Source organism: Phoca vitulina, unplaced genomic scaffold (assembly GCF_004348235.1).
Source record: "Phoca vitulina isolate PV1807 unplaced genomic scaffold, GSC_HSeal_1.0 scaffold1, whole genome shotgun sequence".
Classification (NCBI taxonomy): Eukaryota; Metazoa; Chordata; class Mammalia; order Carnivora; family Phocidae; genus Phoca; species Phoca vitulina.
The window spans coordinates 67717450-67741155 of record NW_022589704.1 but is presented as its reverse complement, the minus strand read 5'-3'; the positions used below and the strand labels follow the sequence as shown (position 1 = coordinate 67741155).

General features: G+C 36.6%; 1 protein-coding gene across 5 annotated transcripts in view; it reads right to left on the bottom strand.

Annotated features, from left to right (window-relative positions):
• KCNH7 (potassium voltage-gated channel subfamily H member 7) overlaps window positions 1-22240 on the bottom strand; it is a 477325-nt gene extending 455085 nt beyond the window's left edge. For all 5 annotated transcript variants that reach the window (XM_032409337.1, XM_032409301.1, XM_032409310.1 and 2 more), the window contains exons 1-2: window positions 21900-22240; window positions 19762-19992 (exon numbers count right to left, since the gene is read on the bottom strand). In XM_032409337.1, the coding sequence (XP_032265228.1) occupies window positions 19762-19992; window positions 21900-21975 (307 nt within the window). In that variant the 5' untranslated portion in view covers window positions 21976-22240. The remainder of the gene's footprint in view (window positions 1-19761; window positions 19993-21899) is intronic.
• Between the last annotated feature and the right edge of the window lie 1466 nt (window positions 22241-23706).

Genomic DNA, 23706 nt, shown 5'->3' with positions numbered 1-23706 from the left:
CTGTTACCAGGGGTGAAAGTCGATAGAAAATAGACCAACAAAACAATAGATTTAGTGCCTTTGAGGCATTGCTAAAATCTGAGAGACCATTGGGGAAAATAAACAAAATTAGTTGCTAATCAAATGTGTAACTCTTATTTCCTAATCATGAAAATAAATCCTGGTTGATATTTCAGGATATTACTAATGTCTTTCAACTTTAAAAAAAAAAAAAAAAAGACAGAAAATGAGTTACTAGTTGTGATTTTTACTGCTCTGATGAAAATCCAATCAGTAGAATATTACATACAATGCTAATTCCCCTATACATGAAAGTAAATGCCCAGAATTTAAAGGACGTATTTCCTTTGATGCATTTGTTTAAGTCATATTAACATACATATTAAGTCTGTAACAATCGTATGGTTACAGAAAAATCTATCTGACTCTGAATGTAAATAGCAACTTTACTACATTCAGGGAAAGTGTATATACAATGAAATGCAAATCTAAGTATACAGTTTGTTAAGTTTGGACCAATATAGAGAATCATATAATCAACACACCAATCAAGATCTAGAATATGTCCATCATTCGCAAATGTTTCCATGTGCTCTCTTCCAGGCAATTCCTACTCTCCCCGCTCCCGTAGGCAACTACAGTTTTGATTTTTATCTCTATAGATTAGCTTATTTTTCCTAATCTTGAGCTTTATATAAGTAAAATTATGCACTATTTATTCTGTTACTTACGGCTTTTTTTTTGTTCAACATATTTTTGAGAATCATTTATGATGTTTCTCTTTCATATTAATAGTTTGTTATTGTTTATTGTTGATTGGTATAACATTGACGGCTATACCACAATTTATTTAACTCTTCACCTGTTGATGAACACTTGGGTTGTTTGTAGATTTGAGCTGTTATAAATAACGCTACTGCAAACATTTTATACAAAACATTTTGTGGACATATATTCTCGTTTGTCTTGGATAAAGACATACCTAGAAGAGGAACTGCTGGATCTTAAGGTAGGTGCATGTTTAATTTTGTAAACAGTTTTCCAAAGTACTTATACTGTTTTATAATCCCACTGACAATGTATGAAAATTTCAGTTGCTCCATAGTCTCACCAATATTTGATGTTGTCAGTCTACTCATTTTATGTATTCTGGTGGGTATTAAATAACATCTTACTTTGGTTTTAAATCCTATTTCCCTTTTCATGTGCTTTTAAGGCCATTGTGTATTTTTCTTTTGTGAAGTATCTATATGAATCTTTTGCCCATAATTTTTATTTGGGTTGTTTCTCTTTTCATTACTGATTTGTAGACATATACATATATTATATGGCATATGGTATATATACCCATGTACTTAAAATATAATTCCTTAGTCAAATAAATGCATTGGTGATATTTTCCTCTCAGTCTATGTCAATTTTCATGTTCTTAATGAAAGTTTTTGAAGTACATAAGTCTTTAATTTTGATGATGTCCAGTTCGTCATTTTTCGTTCTTACGGATAAGGCTTTTGCATACTTTCTTAGAAATTTTTGCCCATTCAATGTTACAAACTTTTTCTTGTAGCTTACTTCTAGATATTTTGTAAAATTAGCCTTTATGTTTAGGTCTAGAAGCCATATCAAATTAGTCTTTGTGCACAGTATAATGTAAGGGTCAAGATCTACTTTTTTTCCATGCATTTTTCCAGTTAATCTAGCTCATTTATTGAAAAGACTGGCATTTCTCCCCATCGAATTACTTTGGTGTTTATCAAAAATCAATTAACTATATATGTGAGGATCTATTTATGGACTATTCTGTTCCATTGATCTATTTCATTGTACTATAAGCCAGTACTCTACCATCATGATTACTGTAGCTTTACAGTAATTCTTAATATCAGGTGGTTAGAGTTCTTCAACTTTGTTCTTCTTTTCTGTAATTGTTTTGGCTATTACATACCCTTGGCATTTTCACAAAATTTTTGAGTCAGCTTGTTATTTTATATAAAAAAAACTGCCATAATTTTGGTCAAGATTGCAGATTGATTTGGGAAGACTACATGTCTTTACAGTATTGAGACCTCCAATTCATGAACATGCAGTATCTCTGTATTTACTTATTTGCTCCTTAGCTTCTCTTAATAGTATTTGTAATTATTTTAATGTAGATGTTTTGAATGTTTTTATTAAATTTATGATATTGATGCTGATTTTAAGAGTATTTTAAAATTTCATTTTCTAATTTTTTTTTGTCAAACCATGTAAAAAAATGGCAAGACAAGTGATGAAAGTTAACACCAAAAATGGGCAAACTAACATTGGGTGCTTCTGCTAATGCTCTGAAAAGGATACAACATCATTTATATTTTATACATAACACAAATCCATAACTTGAATTAAGTTATGATGATTTGCCAACCAAATTCAAACTGAACATTCTACAAAACAATGAGTCCATATCATTAAGGAATGTCAATGTCAGGAAAGACAAGAAAGGCTGAGGAAGTCACTCAGTCATCCATTTAAAGGAGACTAAAGAGACAGGACAACAAACTGCAATATACGATACTGGTTTAAATCCTGAATTGTTAAAAACTAATTCGCTAAAGAGCAATATAGCGACAACTGTCAAAATTTGAAGGGTATATTAGATAACAGTATTGTATCAATGTAAAACTTTCTGAATTTGATAATTAAGCTGTGGTTACATGAATGAATTTTCTCATCACTCGTGGATAAAACATTGAAGTATTTAAGGATGAAGGGTCATGATCTGTGCATATAATTTTCAAGTGTCTCAGCAAAATAAGTAAATAGACATAAAAGAGCAATGTGTGTATGTCACACAGAAAATGTAGACAGAGATAAAGCCAATGTGGCAACTTGCAAACAACAGCTGAGTCTATATTATGGTAATATGAGAGTTCGCTGTAATATTTTTGCAACTTCTCTGTAGGTCTGAATATTTTCCAAAATAAAAATTTTAATTAAAGTGATCATATGATCCCTTTAGAGTCAGACATATGGATCTTTCCTGTAATTTTAAAAGAATAATGTTAATCTGGGTGCCATGTGAAAGACAGTCACACATTTTGCTTTCCAGCTGCCAAAGCTTTCTGCCATGTCCAGCTAAAATTTTGCTTTGTTTGGAGGACACTTTCCTTGGAATAAGGAGTTGAGAGAGAATGCAGGGTAAGGGACAAAGAGAAATCGCTCCTAAACCAAGAATATATGCTGCTCTTTTCTGTGAGTACATTAAGGTTAAATTGAAAATAATGCTGATTTGAAAGCTTGTGTGTGTTTGCTCCATCCTAGTTCATTAAGAGGGGGGTACATTTCAGCCAAAAAATATGATCACCCACAAAAATGGAACTTCCATTTTCACATACAAATCAATGTATTTATTCAGGTGTTTCTTTATTCCATGAACTTTTATTTAGCAAATATAGAGTGAATGAGACTCCACAGATGGACAGGAAAACAAAGTGTGGACGGTGTAATTCCCTATACTTCCATTTATTGTGCTCACATTTTCCTGGTAATGTTTCATTATGGGCAATGACCTCAACAACCAATAGTATTTTTAAAAAGACAGTTGAATCTGGAAGGAAAGAAGGACTTTTATAATTACTGTTATTCATAGTTGGTTTTTGTTGTTATTGTTGTTTTTCCTTTGTGGATTGTGGCACTGCCAAAGCTAAATTTGTTTACGAACCCAATTTTCCCATTAAAAATGACTTCCTTTATGTTTGTATTGGATCTGGAAAAATACCAACAATATGAGAATACCAGTTGTATCAGTTTTGCTTAACTTTCCTCTGAAAAACAATGTCTTACTCCTTAATTTTGATTTTTTTGATAACTACATCTTTCCCTTTAAATTTGGAAATATCAACTTCCACTTAAACTCATGAGAACTAATAAGTTTAGTGTGTACTGCAAATCTGAATGAATTAATTATTTTTAAAATTGCTTTTATTAGAATGTTAATAACTCTCTGTTTTAATGCTATCTGTCCCAACTTCTCTGGGGTTCTTCCTCCTACTTAATACATATCCTTTAGGCAACAAATTGTACACACAAGGAAGGCTAATTTTATCACAGGATTACAAACAGACTAACACATATGACTAAGGCCTGACAGAGAAGCTGGAAAAAAGATGGTTGGTCTCACACCCTGTACACACTCATGCTTTAACAGATTCCAAGATAAAGATCCTTTATAGGACCTCTGAGAGTCAGAGGTACCTTATAAAGGACTGTTGGCATTCAACAATGAACTCAGTCTCTTTACTTTTAGTCCATTCTGCTCTCATGACTCACTGTGGTTCACAGAGTGGCTGATGTTAAATCCTTTACTAAGAACCTTCAACATGGTATTTGTAGAAAGATTCATTTGTAGTCTTATTTCAAAGAGGTCAGCAGGTGCAATATATTCTTTGGAGGAATTCTGACTCATTTCTCCAGATCGCAAGATACTGTCTTTGTCTACACAGTAAGCATTTTAGGCATCACAAGAATGAGTCGCTACACTTTTAAACTTACTACTCTCAGACAGCTACAAAATGTTCATGAAAAGTCTGCACTATAAAATGTCACATAGTTTGAAAACCTGATACACAGAGCCAGATACACGTTGTATTTAGAGTGTTCATACATCCAGTTTGTCTGGACAGTTCTGGATTTTTCATGTTCCCCTGGTATAATTATTAGTAACTTCCCCTTTTATTTTAAAAAGAATCCTGCTTTGGGTAATAAATTATATGGTCACCTTAGCTATACTTGGGCATTTATATCCATATATTTTATTCAAATCAATAGGTTTCAATTAATTCCACATCTTTGTGCTAAATATTTCGTGCTTCCCACTAAGTCCTAAGGGGAGGAGGGGTGGACTGAGCTTATACCTCATTGTGACCTGAACTTTCTCTTTCAAAACACATAGGCTTCTGGAAAACCATTACTGGAATTGGTTGCAATGTAGCTGAAAGACATCTGGGCACAGAGTCCAAGTTGCCCAGACTGCTGACATTTTCAGGGCAACTACACCTAAAACGAGTTTCAGCATTTCAAATAGGTCTAAGAATAAATTATGCAGAATTTGAGAACATAATCTCCAAGATAAAATCTCTGGGATTTCACATTTTAAATTTTTAAGAAATACTGCTGATTTCTTCTTTTACCTACTGACATCAAAATTCGGTTCACATTTTTTATTCAGCCACACATGCAGCTCTAAGTTTCTTTTTGAACACAACAGTATATCAACTTAATATGTATTTTTAACCCGATTCCCTTTCACACATTTTTTTTCCTGTTCATATTATTTTATTTGTTAACAATCACATTACACTAACTGGCTACCAGGAGCAGTTGTAAGTGCTTTTTTTTTTTTTTTTAAAGATATTTTTTTATTTATCTATTTGACAGAGAGAGAGCACAAGTAGGCAGAGCGGCAGGCAGAGGGAGAGGGAGAAGCAGGCTCTCCGCTGAGCAGGGAGCCCGATGCGGGGCTCGATCCCAGGACCCCGGGATCATGACCTGAGCTGAAGGCAGCTGCCTAACCAACTGAGCCACCCAGGTGCCCCGTAAGTGCTTTTACAAATACGGACACATTTGGTCTTCGCAAAATCTGTAAGATAGATTCTATTATTACCAGAGTCTCCATTCACTAATGATGAATCTGAGGACAGGGTAGTTAGGTAACTTGCAGAAGATCACACAATGTATATGTTCACTATTTAGACCTAGGCAACCTGACTCCAGAATCCATGATCTTAGCCACTATGCTGTGTTCCCTCTTTATCAGCCTTTTCAAATAAGCAAGAGGTGACTTCTACTTTATTGAAGAAGTAATTGGCAGATCAAATGGTTAAGAGAGTTTGTCTCGTATTTTAATGAATTGATTTATTTAAAGAGATTATTTGTTGAGTAGCTACTTTTTTGCAAGGCACCGAATTAGGCAGTGGGGAAAGAGGTGAATTTATTTCTAAAACACGAGAGGCAGGTGCTTGTGTAACTGCATTTAAGAAAAGAAGATCAGAAGCCTCTAAATTTAAAACATTTACATGCCTCAAATCAAAAAAACAATTCATACTTTTCTGTCAAGATAGGTCCTGACTCTACAGATGTGTACACTGTGGGTGTCAAGGCCAACACACGGACAGGAGGCATGCCCAGAGGTGTCCTGGAGTTCTGAGGACACAGGCTCTGAAAGAAGACAACCTGCACTGAAACCGCAGCTGTGTTATATACTATTTGTGTAGCCTTGGGAAGTTTATGGACTTTACCTTTTCAATCTGTAAAATGGGAACACCCACTTCATAAGAAGTTATGAGGATTAGAGAAAAATGAAATTTTAGAAGAGTACTAGCACATTGGAAATGCTCAATAAATGATAGTTAATATTATTTAAAGTGTTCCAACCACACTGCATTATTCAGCATTGCCACAGATGGATAATTTCACAAGCCCAGTCTTAACTCACTAGCAAGATATCAGTGTGCATGAATGTAAACAGTCTAAAATCAACAAAAAGAGCACCAATCCAGGATCTAATTTTTCACTGAAGTTATGCTTAAACTAGTTGTGAAGATGGGCAAAGGGTGATTATTTCAATTCTGGAACAATGGGATTAGTAGGAAGGAGGCCTGGTTAAAATATTATAATGTCGTTACTTAAAACATTTTTTCCTAATTTTGTTAGTGTATGTTTCTTGGAATCTTTAACATAAGTTAGCACATATAACTTCTGCTGGAATGAAAATGAAATGTCTGGAATTTCTTTTGTTTGTTTTCTCCGGGTAAATCAACATGCAGCTAATGTAGCTAAAAGGTATGGCTTCATCTTCGTTCTTTATATTTTAATTTTTAAATTCTATAACCTCAGATATTCTAACTCAAATCTCTAAGCCTTCTCTTCTGGAAGAAGTGTTTTTAAATGTTATTAACAATTTTTCAAATGCCATATGAGAAGTATTTATGAAAATACTCTTGCCTATTCTTTTACACTCCAGATTAAGTTTCATTACCTGAGCTGTAGCTCAACCAAATATTTTTTGAAGACAAATTAAGAATGATAGTATAAAACTTACTTGGAAAAGATTTAGAGAACATAATCAGTATCCATTACACTTTTAAAAAATTAGATTAATAACATAAAGTATTAACAGAACTCTTTTACATGAACTCTTTCTCCGGAGGGAAACTGATCATTGAAGTTATTGGCATCCTCAAAGGAGCGAATAATTAAAACAAAATGTTGTGCAACTCACACTGTCCTCACATTGTTGTGAATATATTTAAAATAATGAATGTTGGTGGGTATGAAATTTCAGTAGGCCACCCTCTACTCACTCTGGAAACATGAACTGCAAAGAAACAAGTCCTGCAATTGTAGAGTGAGAACTGAGTAGAAGCCAGCTAACAGGACAGTCGAGACTGCGCATAATTAGTGGCATTTTTGTGTAGTCCTTCATTCAGGGAGCAAATTCAGAGAAGAGCAATCTAGGATCCATAAATCCTACTGAGCTTTGGTTAAGTGACATTCATTATAAAGAACACCTAGAGGGAAGACCCAAGAATTGAGTCACAGCTAGAAAGATCAGATTACCTGAGCTCTGCATGTCTTGGTTAAGTAAGGCAGCCTAGGAAGAGAATGCTCTTTGTCTGCAGTCATTTCAGTAGTGTTATATTGGATAAAGTTCAGGCTTACCTGCTACTATGTTGAGTTTCTGTCGTTTGTATATTTCTCACACATTATTGTGTATTTTGAGCATTTAATGTCATTTATGGTTTATAAGTACATTTCATTTCTGTTACATGGTATCTCTGCTGAATGTTTATCATTATGAGTTCACTAGCTTTCGTATCTCTCACTTTGAATCTAACCAAACTGTAAATATTTAAATATGTGTAGCTATATATGTATATATTCAGATGCAAACTACCAAATAAAAACTCTTTTCAATAATCAAGATTTTCATTGTTGTTTACATAGATAATACAAAATACTGAAAATAACTTCAAATCCAATTTATTCCAAATAGGACAAAATATTCACAGAATGCTGCTAAGTAGTCAATTAATTAGTACTAATTTCTGAATCTGAGGCTTGGAAAGCAGTCGGCAAGTTACTGAAATGAAAATGTGAATGTGAAGAGCCATTTTTGGAAAAGTGACCCTGGTGTGGGATGAGGGGTCTAGTCTGCACAACCGGCTACTCCGAGAGAATTCTATCACTCCCTAGGTTTGGCAATGCCGAGGACTATTTTCTTTAAAATAAGAAAATAATTTGCCTCAAATATTTTCTACATGTGTTTTTCGATGAAGACTGCAGGTTAAATTCAGTGATGAAACAATAAGATACACTTTTTATTGGGTCAACAAAAATTTAAAAGAATGCTCATCTTTACTATGTACAGTAAATGTGCAATTAGGTGCATCATCTTTGAAGTAGAATTTGACAAGAAGTACCAAAAGTCTTTAAGATACACATACTGTTTTACCCAGCACTTATACACTAAGGAAAACGATAGCACAAGTGTGCAAGAGAGCCTCTTTGTATGTGTTTACAATTGTGAAGTCGATAATAATAAAGTATTGTTGGTAATACTTTACTTCCTTTAATATAATACTTTGTAAATATTCAAATAATTTATGGACTGTCCATGTGTTAAATGTTATACAATCATTAATTTCTGAGTGAAGAAAACAGGCTACAGTTTGGTATAGATACTGCTGTCCTGGTCTTATCAAAGATAACAAAAAAAGTGTGTGTGTGTGTGTGTGTGTGTGTGTGTGTGTAGAAAATACACTTATTTTTTAGGTGCAAGATTATAGGTCTTTTTTTCTATTTGTTCTCCGTATTTTCTAATTTTTTGACAGTAGAGTTAAATCACTGTAAGAGAGAGCAGAGATACGAAGTCCTTGTTGAGGTGGTGAAATCTGTTTCAGGGACGTGACTGATGAAGTGTCTGCAGATACCAAACAGGCCTTACCATCTCAACTTATGACTCTGGGTTTGGGGAAAAGAATGAAATGTGTTGGGAAACCAATGTAAGTATGAAGCTGTTTTCAGTGTTTAGAGAAAGACTGAAGAAAAAGACATCAGAACAATGGCAAGGATTTGTAAGTATTTTACTCTGCATATTCGACTAAGGACATCCAGGGAGGGCTGGGATTGTTTCAAATGGTCATATATTGTTATAAGAACATGTAGACATATTCTTTCTTTTATTGACCTGAAGATGCCCCCATCAGAATCAGCTGACTAGGTAGGCATTAAAGATCTATCCGGACTGTCCTGACCCTTTACCTCTCTCCTTCTAGGCGAACTAGACAGAAGGATGATTAGTTGTTATGACTTTTTAGGAAGAGTTACAGATTAAGTATTAGAATAAATTGCTTCATAATATATAAACCACATGGCAGCAAGTTATTAAGTTAGCTAATAAACAATGTAGGTTTGTCAATTTTTACAATTCTCACATCTAGCAAGATGACTGGCACAGGATGTTGAATGAATGAGACTTCTCTCAAATTGCCACCTGACCTTTTCATTGGTAAACGGGTTATCTCTGGGTTCTTTTAAATTTATTTTTTGCTCTCCATTTCCTCTTTTTTTAAGTAAGTGCCTCAACAACAAAAAAGCCCTTCAAAGAGTTCAACACTGAGTGGAAGAGATAGACATAGAAACAAATTATTACAAGATAATTTCATAAGTGTTCTAACAAATATAAGGAAAAAAATGTTAGAAAATGTGGACAAGGTTGCCTGAAGGATTTAGAGAAGACCAGGCACAGGAGAGGCTGGTGGCCTCTGGGCAGAGCTCAGAAGCATAAGATAGTACGCTGTGTAGCAGAAACTGAGACTGACATTTGGAACCAAGATGAAGAAAATTAAAGGTGTTTTAAATAAACCAGAAACTCTCCACACCAGTAAATGTATGATTTCCCTTTTAAATACTAGTGGTGAATTTTGCCAAATCACATAATTTTTGCCAGGAAACAAAACTTTGTTGTGGGAAGAAGAGGATAAGAACACAACAGAGCTTCCACAATTGAATCACACTACCATATGAATTTTCTTACAAACTTCTTAGATAAGAACTAGATAAATAGTAGTTGAGGATCCCTTAACTAAAAATGTCCCCCAAATCTAAGTTGACCATATAATTTACAGTCCCAAGTGGGGACACTTTTAGGAGGAAAAAAAGAGTACCATTAATAATTATGCAAAGATTATAGGCATATACTAGTTATCCTCATTCTTCTGCAATTGAGCATCCTACCAGATAGAGATCCCTTTTGAATGATATAGTCCTGTTTAAAATACAAAACACCTAGGATAAAGCTTGCTTCGTTCACCTTTTGGTGTGAATTAAATCAATCAGATTCACACCTCAGATAATCAGTAAGAAACCATAATTAAGAACCACAATTAGGACATATAATATGGAGTAGGTTGAGGTTTAAAAAGTGTAGCATTTAGAGGCAATAAAGTAGAGGCAAGCATAGACAAATTTAGATTTTAAACTGATTTCCATTCTGGTCTGTGATCATTGGTACTTAATTTCTCTGAATGTCAATTTAACCTGTAAAATGGGATAATATCTATTCCCAAAGCTGTCATGAAAATCAGAAAAAGTAATGTATATAAAGAGCCAGTCACAAGATTGGAACTCAATTAACATTAGTCCTTTGGGAGAAGAGGAAAAGGGTGGAGGGCTATGGTCTATGAACTACAACCACGGGACTTAAAACCTGGAGAGCACATCTGTGTGTATAAAGGACCTAAATAAATATGTAGTTCAAGATTAGCTGATTAACACTATTAAAGAAAATGGATGGTTCATATAATCAGAAGAAATTTCAACTAATTTAGCTAAGGGAAGTACATGGGAACCTGATGAAAAATTATTTATATAACATATAATGTTGCATAGCTCTAACATTGATTTTATTGAATTGATGTGATCTTAGTATATTAAAAAACCTAAGGATTATGATTTCAATATATGATCTAACACAAATGGATTTTTATTTTTTTAATATAAATCCTTATTTAGTTTGTCTTAGATTTTATTCTTTACTTGATCTTTGAATTATTGGTTATGAAACCACCACTAATTTTATACTTTAATTTTTGTCATCACACCAATCATGTTGGGTCATGAGTACAGATTTCACTGATTAGAATTAAGAATGGTGTTTTGAACATAAAGGTCAAAAGTCAGCATGAGAAGTAACAGCCATTCTGAGTTGTCTTGAACCCATGTTGTTATTACATGTTTCTCAAAACCAATATTTCAAACAACATGAAAGAATCAATGTCCTATCAAAACAAATACACCAACAAATAGAAGCACTCCCAATGATCCTCAGGAAAGAAGAAAAAACGGAACAGAACGGGAAGAAAAAAAAACCTCAATAAAGTCAGCCATGCTGAGAGTCCACCTTCTATCACAACGTCATCTGACTGGTCACCCAGGGGAAAAAGCAAGTAAACAAGAGCAGCCTGGCTGGGGCAGCTTCGCCAGACCCCGCCTGGCACAATCTAGTTTCCGGGAGCTCACGGACAGAGCTGACCCAGGGTGAACTGCACGAGTCGTCCTCTCTCACTCCTCTCCAGTCCTCACACATCGAGCACCAGCCCAGGTTGTCTGACCCATTTTCAAAATAAAAAGTAGCGTGAGACTGTCTACGAAACAGTGGAAACCACGAAAAGGAGAGTTTGTTCACACGCAGACCTACTTTAAGGGAGGGAAGGGCACAGGGGAGAGCCTCAATCACCGTTTGGACTGCCCACGGAAAGACTACTTTGGGTTTTTGTTTTTGTTTTTGTCCTTAAGACTTTATCTATTTGAGATAGAGAGCGTGCGCGCGAGACAGCAAAAAAGAGAGAGCATGAGCAGACAGGGGAGGCAGAGAGAGAAGCAGACTCCCCACCCACCAGGGGGCCTGATGCGGGGCTGGATCCCAGGACCCTGAGATCATGACCTGAGCCGAAGGCAGACACTTAACCGACTGAACCACCCAGGCGCCCCTACTTTGGTTTTTTTAACTAGATATTTCATATAAATTAAAGGACTAAGAGAAAGATATGGAATGTTCAGTCGTAGCTATAGGAGCCTAGTACTTGGATTTCTCTTAACCCACCTGTGACAAGTGACAATTTCACCTTAACTGTTCAGTAATGGGGCAAATTTCCTCACTATGGTGATTAATGTCTTACTGCTGCCTGACTCTATTGTTTCTCAGTAGTTTAGCGCTTTTGCTAAATGCAGATAGTGCAGTAAAGAGAGAGAAGACATTCATTTGACGATCATAATTAATAATAATTTTATTATTATTAATAAACTAACTTTATTATTTTCGATTTAACACTCTCATTATTGAGTGGCCCTGAGAGCAAGCTTCACCGTCAATTAAGAATTTTCAAGAAAACACTGAGAAATAAAATGTTATACTAGATATAAAATGCCAACACTGTGCAACTTATGTTGTCTGTAGAGTGTGTCAAAAGCAGCAATAAATTTAAGTCAGAAAAGAACAGGAGAGAACTTTGGGTTTGGCTATTACAAAGTGATTGTTAGAGATACTAGCGGGAATCATTCTGATGCAGTGGTGAGCGAGTGACACTCGGGTAACTGGTTAATAATTTCTGGTTAATAGCTTCTCTCTAATGCCTTATTAAATATTTTCTAGCTATTTGCATAGTCATAGGCTATGAAGATGATTTATTCCTTAGCTTCTAAGCAAAGAAATATAGTCATTGATAAAATTCAGGTGAAAACTGTTCTTTTTTTTTTTTTTTTTTTAAGATTTTATTTATTTATTTGACAGAGAGAGACACAGCAAGAGAGCGAACACAAGCAGGGAGATTGGGAGAGGGAGAAGCAGGCTCCCGCAGAGCAGGGAGCCCGATGTGGGGCTTGATCCCAGGACCGTGGGATCATGACCTGAGCCGAAGGCAGACGCTTAACGACTGAGCCACCCAGGCGCCCCTGAAAACTGTTCTTAAGAACATTTTAGAAAGTAAGAAAAATCAAAACATCACATATTCCCTATAGCTCACTTTTGTCAAGATCTCCTGATCTCAATCTGTTTGTTTCCCCAGAGCTATGGTGCCATTTCTCATCTTCTCTTCATTCTCTGTGGGAATGCTACTTAAGCACATACTTCACACCAGGTACTCTTCCGTATATTTTGGACATAGAAATTAGTAAGACTCGGGGGCACCTGGGTGGCTCAGTCGTTAAGCAGCTGCCTTCGGCTCAGATCATGATCCCAGAGTCCTGGGATCGAGCCCCGCATCAGGCTCCCTGCTCAGCCAGGAGCCTGTTTCTCCCTCTCCCTCTGCCTGCCGCTCTGTCTACTTGTGCTTTCTCTCTCTGTCTCTCTGTCAAATAAATAAATAAAATCTTAAAAAAAAGAAATTAATAAGACTCAATATTTTCTTTGAATGAACTTTAAAAAACAGATAAAGTTAACTACAGTAATATGTAATGATATGTAGCGCATTTCAGGTGCTACACTGGAGGTTAGAACCAAGTGTTGTTAAGACACAGAGGAATGTTAAGTTAATATTCTGGAGCAGGTGGGCGGGGGGCATCAGGAAAGACTTCACAGAGAAGTCTTTTGAATCTTTTGATCTGTCTTTGGAAGGATGATAATGGTTTCTTTAGGGTGAGAAGCTGAGGGAAAGGCAATCCATTCAATGAGGCTTTCCACTGTTTATTACAGATGAAAGAAAATTTCTGAAGGATGAGCAAAGCCTCAGTGACATAAAAGAGCAGGGCTTATTTGAGAAACTCAGAGCAGTCAAATATTATTGAAACATAAGATATGTAAGAGAAATGGAGTTGGCAAGATATTCAACTAATTGATATTTATTGAGTATATATTATGGGCAAGAGACCAAGCTAGAAATAATGCTATGTATTTTATTGTATACAACACATCCAATCAGGCTAACAAAGTGGATGTTATTGTCCAAGGATCTATCAAGAAAGTAACTGAGGGGCAAGGAAGGTAAACTTGGTCAGACCTGTGAATTCAGCTGGTTCCTCTAAACATACCCTACTTAAAAACCCAAGCAAATTCAACTCTGAAGGGGATGAAAAATCCTATTAAAGAGTCTAGAACTATATCCTGAGAGTCTTAATGAGTTAAGATAGGGTTTTTAAGTCAATGTGTATCATAAGTGCACTGAGCAGCAAATATGGCAAAGTTGTGAAGGGCTCAGGCGTCACCACTTATAAGCTGTGTGATTCGGTGAACTCATTTCTCAGGGTCTCAGTGCTTTTTCTCATAAAATGGGGATGATGCGAGTATATGTTTTATGAGATCGTTGTACTCATTATTTAATATATGAAACTTATTTACAGTGATGCTTGGCTCCAGTAAGTCACCAGTGTATGTGACTCTTGTTTCAGAAATAGCTCTCTGATGGCATTGTAGAGAATGGACTGCAAAGGGAGGAAAACTTCAATCCTCAATATTCTCAAAGAAGAATGAAAAGGGCTTCAACTAGGGCACTTGGTAGTGATGGAAAAGTAAAGGTCACATTGGGAGATATTTCAGATGTAAATATTGAAAGGAATTGGTGACCAGTTGGGTTTAGGGAGGAGAGGGAGGAAAAAACAAAACAGAAATTGATCCAACCCCGAGGTTTCTAGTTTATATGGCCAGATGAATGTTGATGTCTTAACATTTCATACTTCAACTGCTCCTTTCCTGAATTAATTATCTTAGGACTCTCCTAGCTGCTGACTGCCAGTAATTGATTTAGTGACTATTTATAGTGAAAAAATAAAAATAAAAACAATGTTGAAAGCCATTAGAAGCCAGAGAAGTCAGTTCCTCCCATGAAGGCTAGCCTATCCCTATCGCCCTAAACTGACCCTGTTCTCAAGTCCCTTGGGTGTGAAAATAACTGAGCAGTTATCTCTGAAGCCTGCAGACAACGCAGCTTCTTTTTAGCACCAGAGCTGCAATAGGTATGGTGCTGGTGGGTGGTAAAAAGGGGACTGATGAGCATAGCCCAACTACAGTTTTGGGACACTTTGTTTTCATTTGGGATAATAGTAAAATAAAGTTTTCAAATTTTGAAGAAAATGTTTCTAGAGAAATCTTAGTTTCTCAATAAACACAGTGATCAAATTTAAGAGTAGATAATATCCAGAGTCCATGAGATGTTACAAAGTTTAGGTATATGAAAGACAATATTTTAAGATTACTGTTACAGTACTCTAGTGGATGAAACATGAGAATGTATAAACAAAAAGTTAAAATGAACACCAAAATAAATTCTAGGCAAGATACTCCCTGAAAATTTTTCTTATTGCTTGAATTACACATACATAGAATATATTTCCATTCTTCTCTAAAAACTGCCATCTGTATCTCTACTACACAATTCAGAAATTATGAAGGTCAAATATTTTACATGTCATATAACTTATATAGAACTATTATAGGATTTACTTTTGAGCTATTAAAGTTTTAAGTAAACTACATTGCTCCCTTTAATAAGTTAGTTATTACATATAAATAACAAAAGGAGACAGGAAATACACAAACACAAGTTTATTTTATAGTGGGGAGATAAAGAGTGGTGATTAATCCTAAATTCTGTTCTCTGTTTATATAAAAGCTTCTTAATTTCTTAGTCTATTCTTTTTCCTTTAAAAACAGTTTCATGAAAACATCTTGGGGTTTAGAAGATAGAAGTGAACCTTAGTCACTCCATATTACAAATATTCTGAAAGCAGAAATGAGTTTGTCTTCTTCTGCATCTCCTCCAATAGGATGTTCCTCTAGTGCCTAAAACATTACCTTAAAGAGAGGTGGTGGCACTCGGTACACACCTTCACCTCTACTTCCAACAATGTAACACTTTCTATCAGTTCTTTCCAAAAAACTCTCAGAGATGGTAGATTTAATGTTATCAAACCAAAACCTCTTTGGAGTTTAGCCGACTCAAACATTGCCTCTGGAACTTTGTCCCAACATGACTGGTGCCCTGTCTGGATCTGGTCCCTGTCTGGATCAAGAAAGGACTTCCCTCGGCCTCCTCTCATCCTTTAGTTCTTTGAAAGCAAGGCAAAGATAGGGACATTTCTGATTTGTTAATGAAATTGCCATTGTACCATGTCTGAGAGCATAATGGCAAAAATATAAGAATGTTCCTACCTCTAAAAAGAAAGCATTGTATATGTCCTGTTTTCCTACTGAGTTAAGACCTTTATTTCTTTTGGAGAAACTTACTTTGATTTTCCAAATGTTTAGAGTTGCTTGATAATTTAAGATAAAAATCACATGTCTACGTATGCCTGAAGTGGATAGGCACTTCAACTGCTAGCTCTATTCCATGACACACTCCAAACCTGACAAGCAATAAACTGAAAGATGACCGATTTCTCTGTTTCCTTAGTATTAGCATCAGCTTCAAACTACGATCTAGTTTAATAACTGAAGTGTTTGTTATTCCTCAATCCAATCTAATGTTAAAAAAATTGTTTTTATTTTCTCAGTAAGCTCTATGCCCAATATGGGGCTTGAACTCACAACCCCAAGACCAAGAGCCACATGCTCTACTGACTGAGCCAGCCAGGTGCCCCTAAAAAGTTGAGCTTAAAGTGAATGTATTATATTATTAAAATACATACCCATCCTTATATAAGGCTCAGTGTAATTATAGTTTTGTATAATTAGAGCTTTATGTCAAAAGATTTACAGCTTTATCACCTCAAGCAATATTTCACAGCTGCCAAGAATGATTTATGAAATAATGACTTAAACTGTAAAATAGAATCCTCAAAGGAAGGGCTGTCAAATATTCCTATTGCAAATAACTAGGTTTTTAAAAATTGATATTCTGGTAAACAGCAAGTTCAATTGTACCTGGTAAAATCACATAAAGTAGGATGGTAGGAAGTGCTGCTTCCTAAGAGTGATCATGTAACTCATCTATGGGAACTCATTACATAAATCATGGGTTTAAACATAAAGCCTCTGGCCAGTCTGAAAAACAAGCTTTCAGAAATAATACCATGCTCATGTTTTTGCTACACCAGCATGAGTGAATGGAAAAAGTGGAAACAATATCTCAACTTTTTGTTAAGTTGCTCATTGTGCTTATTACATTCCTATCTGTACTCCTATAAAGTGCTAAATAGAAAATAAATAAAGGAAGCATTTACTGTACATACTTAAGAAACCAAGAACTTCCCCAAAGTAAATGACCTCAATAATAAAGAATTAAGGAGACTGAGAAACAAACCAATACAAAATGTTGGCGATTTTATCCCTTCCTGCTTTTATAAATATAGAGTGGTTGGCAGGTCTCTAGGAGGCAAGACTATCAAAGCATTTGAACTTCACAAGCTCTGACTGAATTTGCAGTTGCCATGTGAATAAAACCAATGCACTTTGAAGATTCTATTCAAGGTATCTGAACTAGTCTCAAAAACAGGTTGATTACATTCAAAGCAAATAAGTCTGACTGTGTCTTTGCAATCTAAAAAGGTCATAAAATAAATCTTTCTCTTTGGAAAAAGAAAAAAAAAAGCTTGGCCCATCACCCCATCATCTCATGTATCCCATATTAATAAAAGTGAAATAGGCAGCATTTGTCATTAGCTCTAAAGATTACCAAGTCCTTGTAGACTGAGTCAAATCTGAAAATAAAGCCAACAGAATCAAAATCATCACCAAATGCTGATATTTATATACCTAAACAAGCTTTCAAGTAAATCCTCGTCTAAAACAAGAAGGTTTTAATTCATATAACCAAGTGCATCCTTCAGGTAGAAAGATGTGCGTTAATCAATGTACCAGCATCTTCACTGTAGAAACTTTTACATTCCCATTTGTAATTCCACATTTACTTGCCTTTCTTAGGTGTTTTGAGATAACTTTACACACTCACATTGCACAAGTCACACAAGGTTTTGAAATAACATCATTCTACTTGCAGTATAATAAATAACAACTTTCATTTCAGAATATTGTCTGAAAAATATGGGGAGTATCTAAGTGATCCTAACAGTCCAGATTCATTTTATACTTAAATTCTGTAAGTTAAAAAAAATCCTGAAATGTCCCAAAAAACATAATGACCAAATGTGGATCAATATGCCCTGTACAACCACAATGTAAACTGTGTCAACATCATGATAAATATTCAGATGGGGAAAAAATGTCAGACATTCAAATTATTCCAAAGCCCAAATTGTTGGCATCAGATACACTCACAAAAAAGATGAGTTGCATTTGGGTAGTGAGAGCCTTAGTCCAAGAAATGCTTTCAAGACAACAGAGCAATTAGGCTATTTCTAGAAAGCCAACACTACTGATTGAAAAGTGGTGTGGGGGGGCAGGATAAGAAGAACTTTAAAAACAATCTCTATGTTGGCTGATAATGATATAATTGTTTTCATTCCAGATTACTCCAAAGTTATACAAACCTGTTTTTCTAATCACAGTTTGCCACGTACACTCATTCAAGTTGATGTTAAGGAAAATCTAGTAATTAAGAATTACATTTTCTATCATAAAATATTTAATTGTAAGAAAATAAGAGGAAGAGTTAAACCTTTTCCGTGCTAGAATTTCTGCCGTGTATTTTATCAAATGATGAATCAGTATATGATATAAGCTATAACACATCACTCATTTTCTCATTTGCAAGACTAAGGGTTTCCTGAAAATCTGACTAGATATCCCTCTGCCTCACTGATTTGTCAATGGCAAAAAAAAAAAAAAAATGACAAGGCAACATCAATAAAACTAACTACAACATGCGTTTTTAGCTGATTTATCTTTAAGCACTAAATTGTCAAATATCAGTAACTGTGCACATTTGAGAATATGTATTCTTTTAAATGGGTATATGTGAATATTCATACATGTGAGTTAATATACAAAAATGGTATATTTAATGAGTGTATGTCTATTAAATGAGTATTTTTTGAGAACTATCATAGGTCTAACATATTGTGTTCCCATAGTAAACCTGAAAGAAGGAGGAGTGCCCTTGAAGTTGAAGTATGACCTTAAGTTTGAGACGCCAGTTTTGTTGCAGCTGAAAAATGAGTACAAATAACTCCACAGTATCTTAGTTCCTTTTGTCCATTTCTTATTTTAGGACAATTCTTGAATACATGAACAGCTTTTATTATCTGAATATACATAAGCTTACTAGACCAATTTTTGAAGTTCTTACATATCACCCTTAATGTTGTATAAAAAGGAGCAAAAGAAACAAGAGGTGTTGCAAATAAAGCTTTAAAGCTTTTATCAAATAAAGCTGAAAAGCCAAGAAACATTTATAACAGCAATAGTTTTAGTTGCAGATATACAGTTTTCAACAAGATTTTCTCTGTGAAATATTTTCAAGTTCAAGCAGATAAAACTCTATATTTCTCTCCTACCAAATACATATCAATGCAATCAGTAAATTATTGGCCTTTATATTATTCCCTAGAAAGGGGAGAGAGTAGAATGATTTGTGGCACTTTGTCCTCAGTGATAGTAAGTTACTACACTTTTGAAGAGTACAGAGTACCCTTATTCAAAGAAGAAATTGTTCCTACTAGTCCACTAATGACACTATCCATATTTTTGAATCCTGAAATGTATAAAATATATAAGCAAAAATACCTACAACTGAATATTTGGAGCTTCTCTGCATATGAACTTTTAGTAATCAGTTGTCAAAATTTCAATTCAATGGAATCAAATAAAAGGAATTCTAAATAGATGAACTTTACCATTTTTGTGATAGTAGGTGACCTCCACTTTCCTCTCCTCTGACCCCAGCAATGCCTGGGCAATTTGGGCAATATCATGCCTCTTGGTCTCAGGCCCATGGAGAAAGTCGCAGGTGCATGGCTTTTGCATGACATCTGGCCTGGAGAAACCAGTCATCTCGCAGAACCCATCATTGCAGTAGATGATGGCACAGTTTTGCACTCTGGCATTTGCAATGATAAATTTTTTATCTGTAATAAGGAGATGGTAAGACATCTTTTAGAGAGCTTCCACAAGATTTTCATAAACACTGGAGCAAATTGTTGCATAATAGGAGATCTAAAATGCAGGTGCTTCCCAAATTGCTAACTGCCCAGGGTTTTATTTTTTTATCATTATTATTTTTTTTAAGATTTTATTTATTTATTTGACAGAGAGAGAGAGAGCGAGAAAGGGAACACAAGCAGGGGGAGTGGGAGAGGGAGAAGCAGGCTCCCTGCCAAGCAAGGAGCCCGATGCGATGCGGGACTCGATCCCAGGACCCTGGGATCATGCATGACCTGAGCCGAAGGCAGATGCTTAACGACTGAACCACCCAGGCGCCCCTGCCCAGGGTTTTAAAAGGAAAAAAACAAAAACCCTAAATATGAAACTAATGGTCCTAAGCAGTTTTAACAAAAAGTGTTAAGGAACTACTTTTCAAATTTTGAGAATGTAATTTCCCAAATAGTCTAGTTCTCAAGCCTTGTGACTCCCAAGGGTCCTAAGGCACACTCAAACAAGCAACTGTCCCATTGATATTTCCAGAATGCCATTTAATTGTAAGATAAATATTTTCAAAGCCAAACAATGAAACATCCTGTAGCTGACAGATTTTTCACCTCAACCTTGGCCCTTAAAATTACAACTTTCTCAAAGTAGCTATTATTTTTGGATTTGGCTTTTCTCTATCCCTCTAAGGCATACTACACACTCATCATATTAAAAAACAAAACAAAACATGAAACTATTAGCAATAAAACTATCTCACGTTAATTAACAGTTCAATAATTCAAAGATTCACCTTTCATAATACATATTTTCCAGAAGATAAAAATATTTACACAGTTATCAGGTTAACACCTTTTCACTTTTACTTTGGGAGAACCTTGAATTCTTGTGTAGTAGTAGGTATTTTAATACAAAGGGCTTATTAAATTTTAATTATAAATTATATTTACTATTTCCATATAGAATGTGAACAGGGTATACTAGTTTATTTTGTACACAAGGTACTATATCCTCATGTCACTAAATACAGTGAATACAGCCAAAATAACTGCAAAATGTACAACATAACTTCGTGTTAATGTAGTTTTAAGGAAATGTTGAACATAAATTAACAAGGATTTAAAATTAATATATTTATATAACAATAATTCATTCCTTATAGTTAGTCCACATGAGAATGTTAAATTTCTCTGCATTCAGTTGTGGGATTTACTTACTACATTTCAATTTTCAAATTTCTTGATGGAAATTTAAGGAAATGATAAAGAGGTAGAAATATTGCTTTGAATAATGAACCATTTGCATTGGGAACTAGTACGGATCAGATATCGCTTTTTCCAAATTATCCTTCTTGGGATATATTTGCATTGATTCAATGCAAAGTTTAGCTTCTATAAATTAACAGCAAGCAAGCAACCCTGTCATACCACAGCTTTGCAATTTAACCAAGGTAAAAATATAGTTTGCATAGCCGTTTACATCGCTGCTACCATTTACATTCTCTTGTTCCAGTGGTATGCTCGGCTCTACTCCTGACTTTCAAAAAGTGTACAATTAAACAGCCTCAAAATATAAACCCATGTTATACTAGTACGTTCCCTTTAAGATAGTAGAAGAGTAGGACATTAAGTAGCAAGGCAGATAATGGAGCAGTGGGAGAGGAGGATCAGATTGCCTCCTATAATGGAGACCATAATCTAAAATGTAAATCAGAATTAATATCTGGGGGAGAACACTCCTGCTGCCTTCGAACCTCCTGGCTTGGTTTCACAGCTTGTATAACTTGCAAGAGCCCGGAGTTGCCGGCTCCTCAGCCTGTACGCTGCGAACGCCAAGTGCACCGTCAAAGCAGAAAGCGAGGGAGAGAGAAGAGAACAAATGAACTTACTTTGCCCTTCAAATTTCCGTATGATGGTCCCCAAAAATGTGTTTTGTGGTGCCACATGCCCCCTGCGAACAGGCATGTTGACCCCGGTCTTCCGAGGAGCGCTCCCCGCGAGCTCTGGAGTTCTCCCGGGATCTCTCCTCGGCTAGAGCCCAGGCCAGCGCGCAAGCCGCTCTTTGTGGCAGAGCATCCTCTTTTGAAACCAGAAATCTCTTCCCATTAGCACCACTTCTAGACACCCGCTTTCCCCAGCGGAGTCCAATCCATCCCCTTCACCTTCCGGAGGGGGCCCCCGCACCGGACTGCCGCGGGTGAGAGGGTTTGGGGGTGGGGAGAGGGAAGGAGGCGGGGTGAGGGGGGTGGCGGGGGAGGGAGGGAGGGAGCGGTAGGGGTAGGGTGGGGTGGGAGAGGGGCGGGGAGTCACAAGGGCAATCGATCTGTTTCTCTTCTCCCAAACAGCGCCAATTTCCCAGTGCAAATGGGCTTAACCTGGCGGTTGCCCAGAGCTGTGAGGATGGCCGAGGGGGGATGGAAGACTCGTGCGGCTTTTGCAGGAAGGCGAGAAAGAAAAGGAGGCTGGGGGGCTGGGGGGAGTTGACGTTTCTTTCCCCGCCCTCTCCCCTACACACACACACACACACACACACACACACACACACACAGGCACGCGCGCGCGCACACACACCCGCGCGCACACACACACACATACACACACACCCTTTATCCCGAGAGCTTGGGCGCCGCCACAGCTCGGATTACTCAAGCGTGCTTTAGCGGAAGCCAGCCAAGAAATCTCCAAAACTCAGTGACAAACAGCTACTCTGGGAAGGTGATCTCCACGGCCACCAGCCACAGGGCTCCATCCCTGAGCTCCTCACGCCGCAGTAGCTAAAACACCCTTAGCTGCAAAGAAAAGACAGGTGGGAAAACAGTCCTTCAGTGAGGACTATTTATAAGCTCTGGTGGCGTTCGGGAGTTTCAAGATTGAGGATGAGCCACTTAAGGGTACAGGTTTAGCCTGAGGGTGCAGCTCGGATCCCCCGGACTCCGCGGAGGTGGGCGCCGAAGCCCTAGCTGAATTGGCACTCCAGTCCCTGCCCGGAGCTGAGCCAAATCTCCCAAAGACTAAAGGCTGCTGGCGCCGCCGCTGGGCATGCCCGGTTTCATTGCTTGAAACCCTGAGGAGTTGCAACGTTGGGGGTTGACTGGGTCTCTAGGTGCTGGAGGCTGCGAGAAAGATGGGAAGGCCAGAGACTGTGCGAGCAACCGGTACAAAACAAGGAAAATGTTTGAAATAGGCGAGGCTGGGCGCAAGGGGGAAGGAACAAAAGGTGGGTGGGGCTAAGAGTTACCAGCCTTGGTGTGACCTCCAATGCTACTTATTTCCTGAACACACTAGGAACACCATTCTACTTACTCTCTTCCACTATTTCTAGGAAATTATCTCGTTTAGGATGGTGAAGCATTCAAGGAGCAGAATACAGTCCTCTTCGTTCTTGTTTCTCAGAGCCTGTCAAGGCAAGAATCCCACGTATGCGTACACTTCTGTCTAAATAGTCCTCCTGGAGACTTAGGAAATAAAATGTGACAAGCCATGCTAAAAGGATGTTTTCTAAGTTGTATTTTCTAGTTTTTCTTTCTTCGTTTCCCTTCATTTATGTTATCTCCTTTAACCTTTAATAGTCTCTCTCCACGTCCCTTTCTCTAAATGGAATTTGCTACTGCTACCAACCTACAGAACTACTAGAACACGGACAAACCTCTTGTTTCCAGCTGCCGCTAAAAGTCCTAAGTCCTCTATTAAAACATG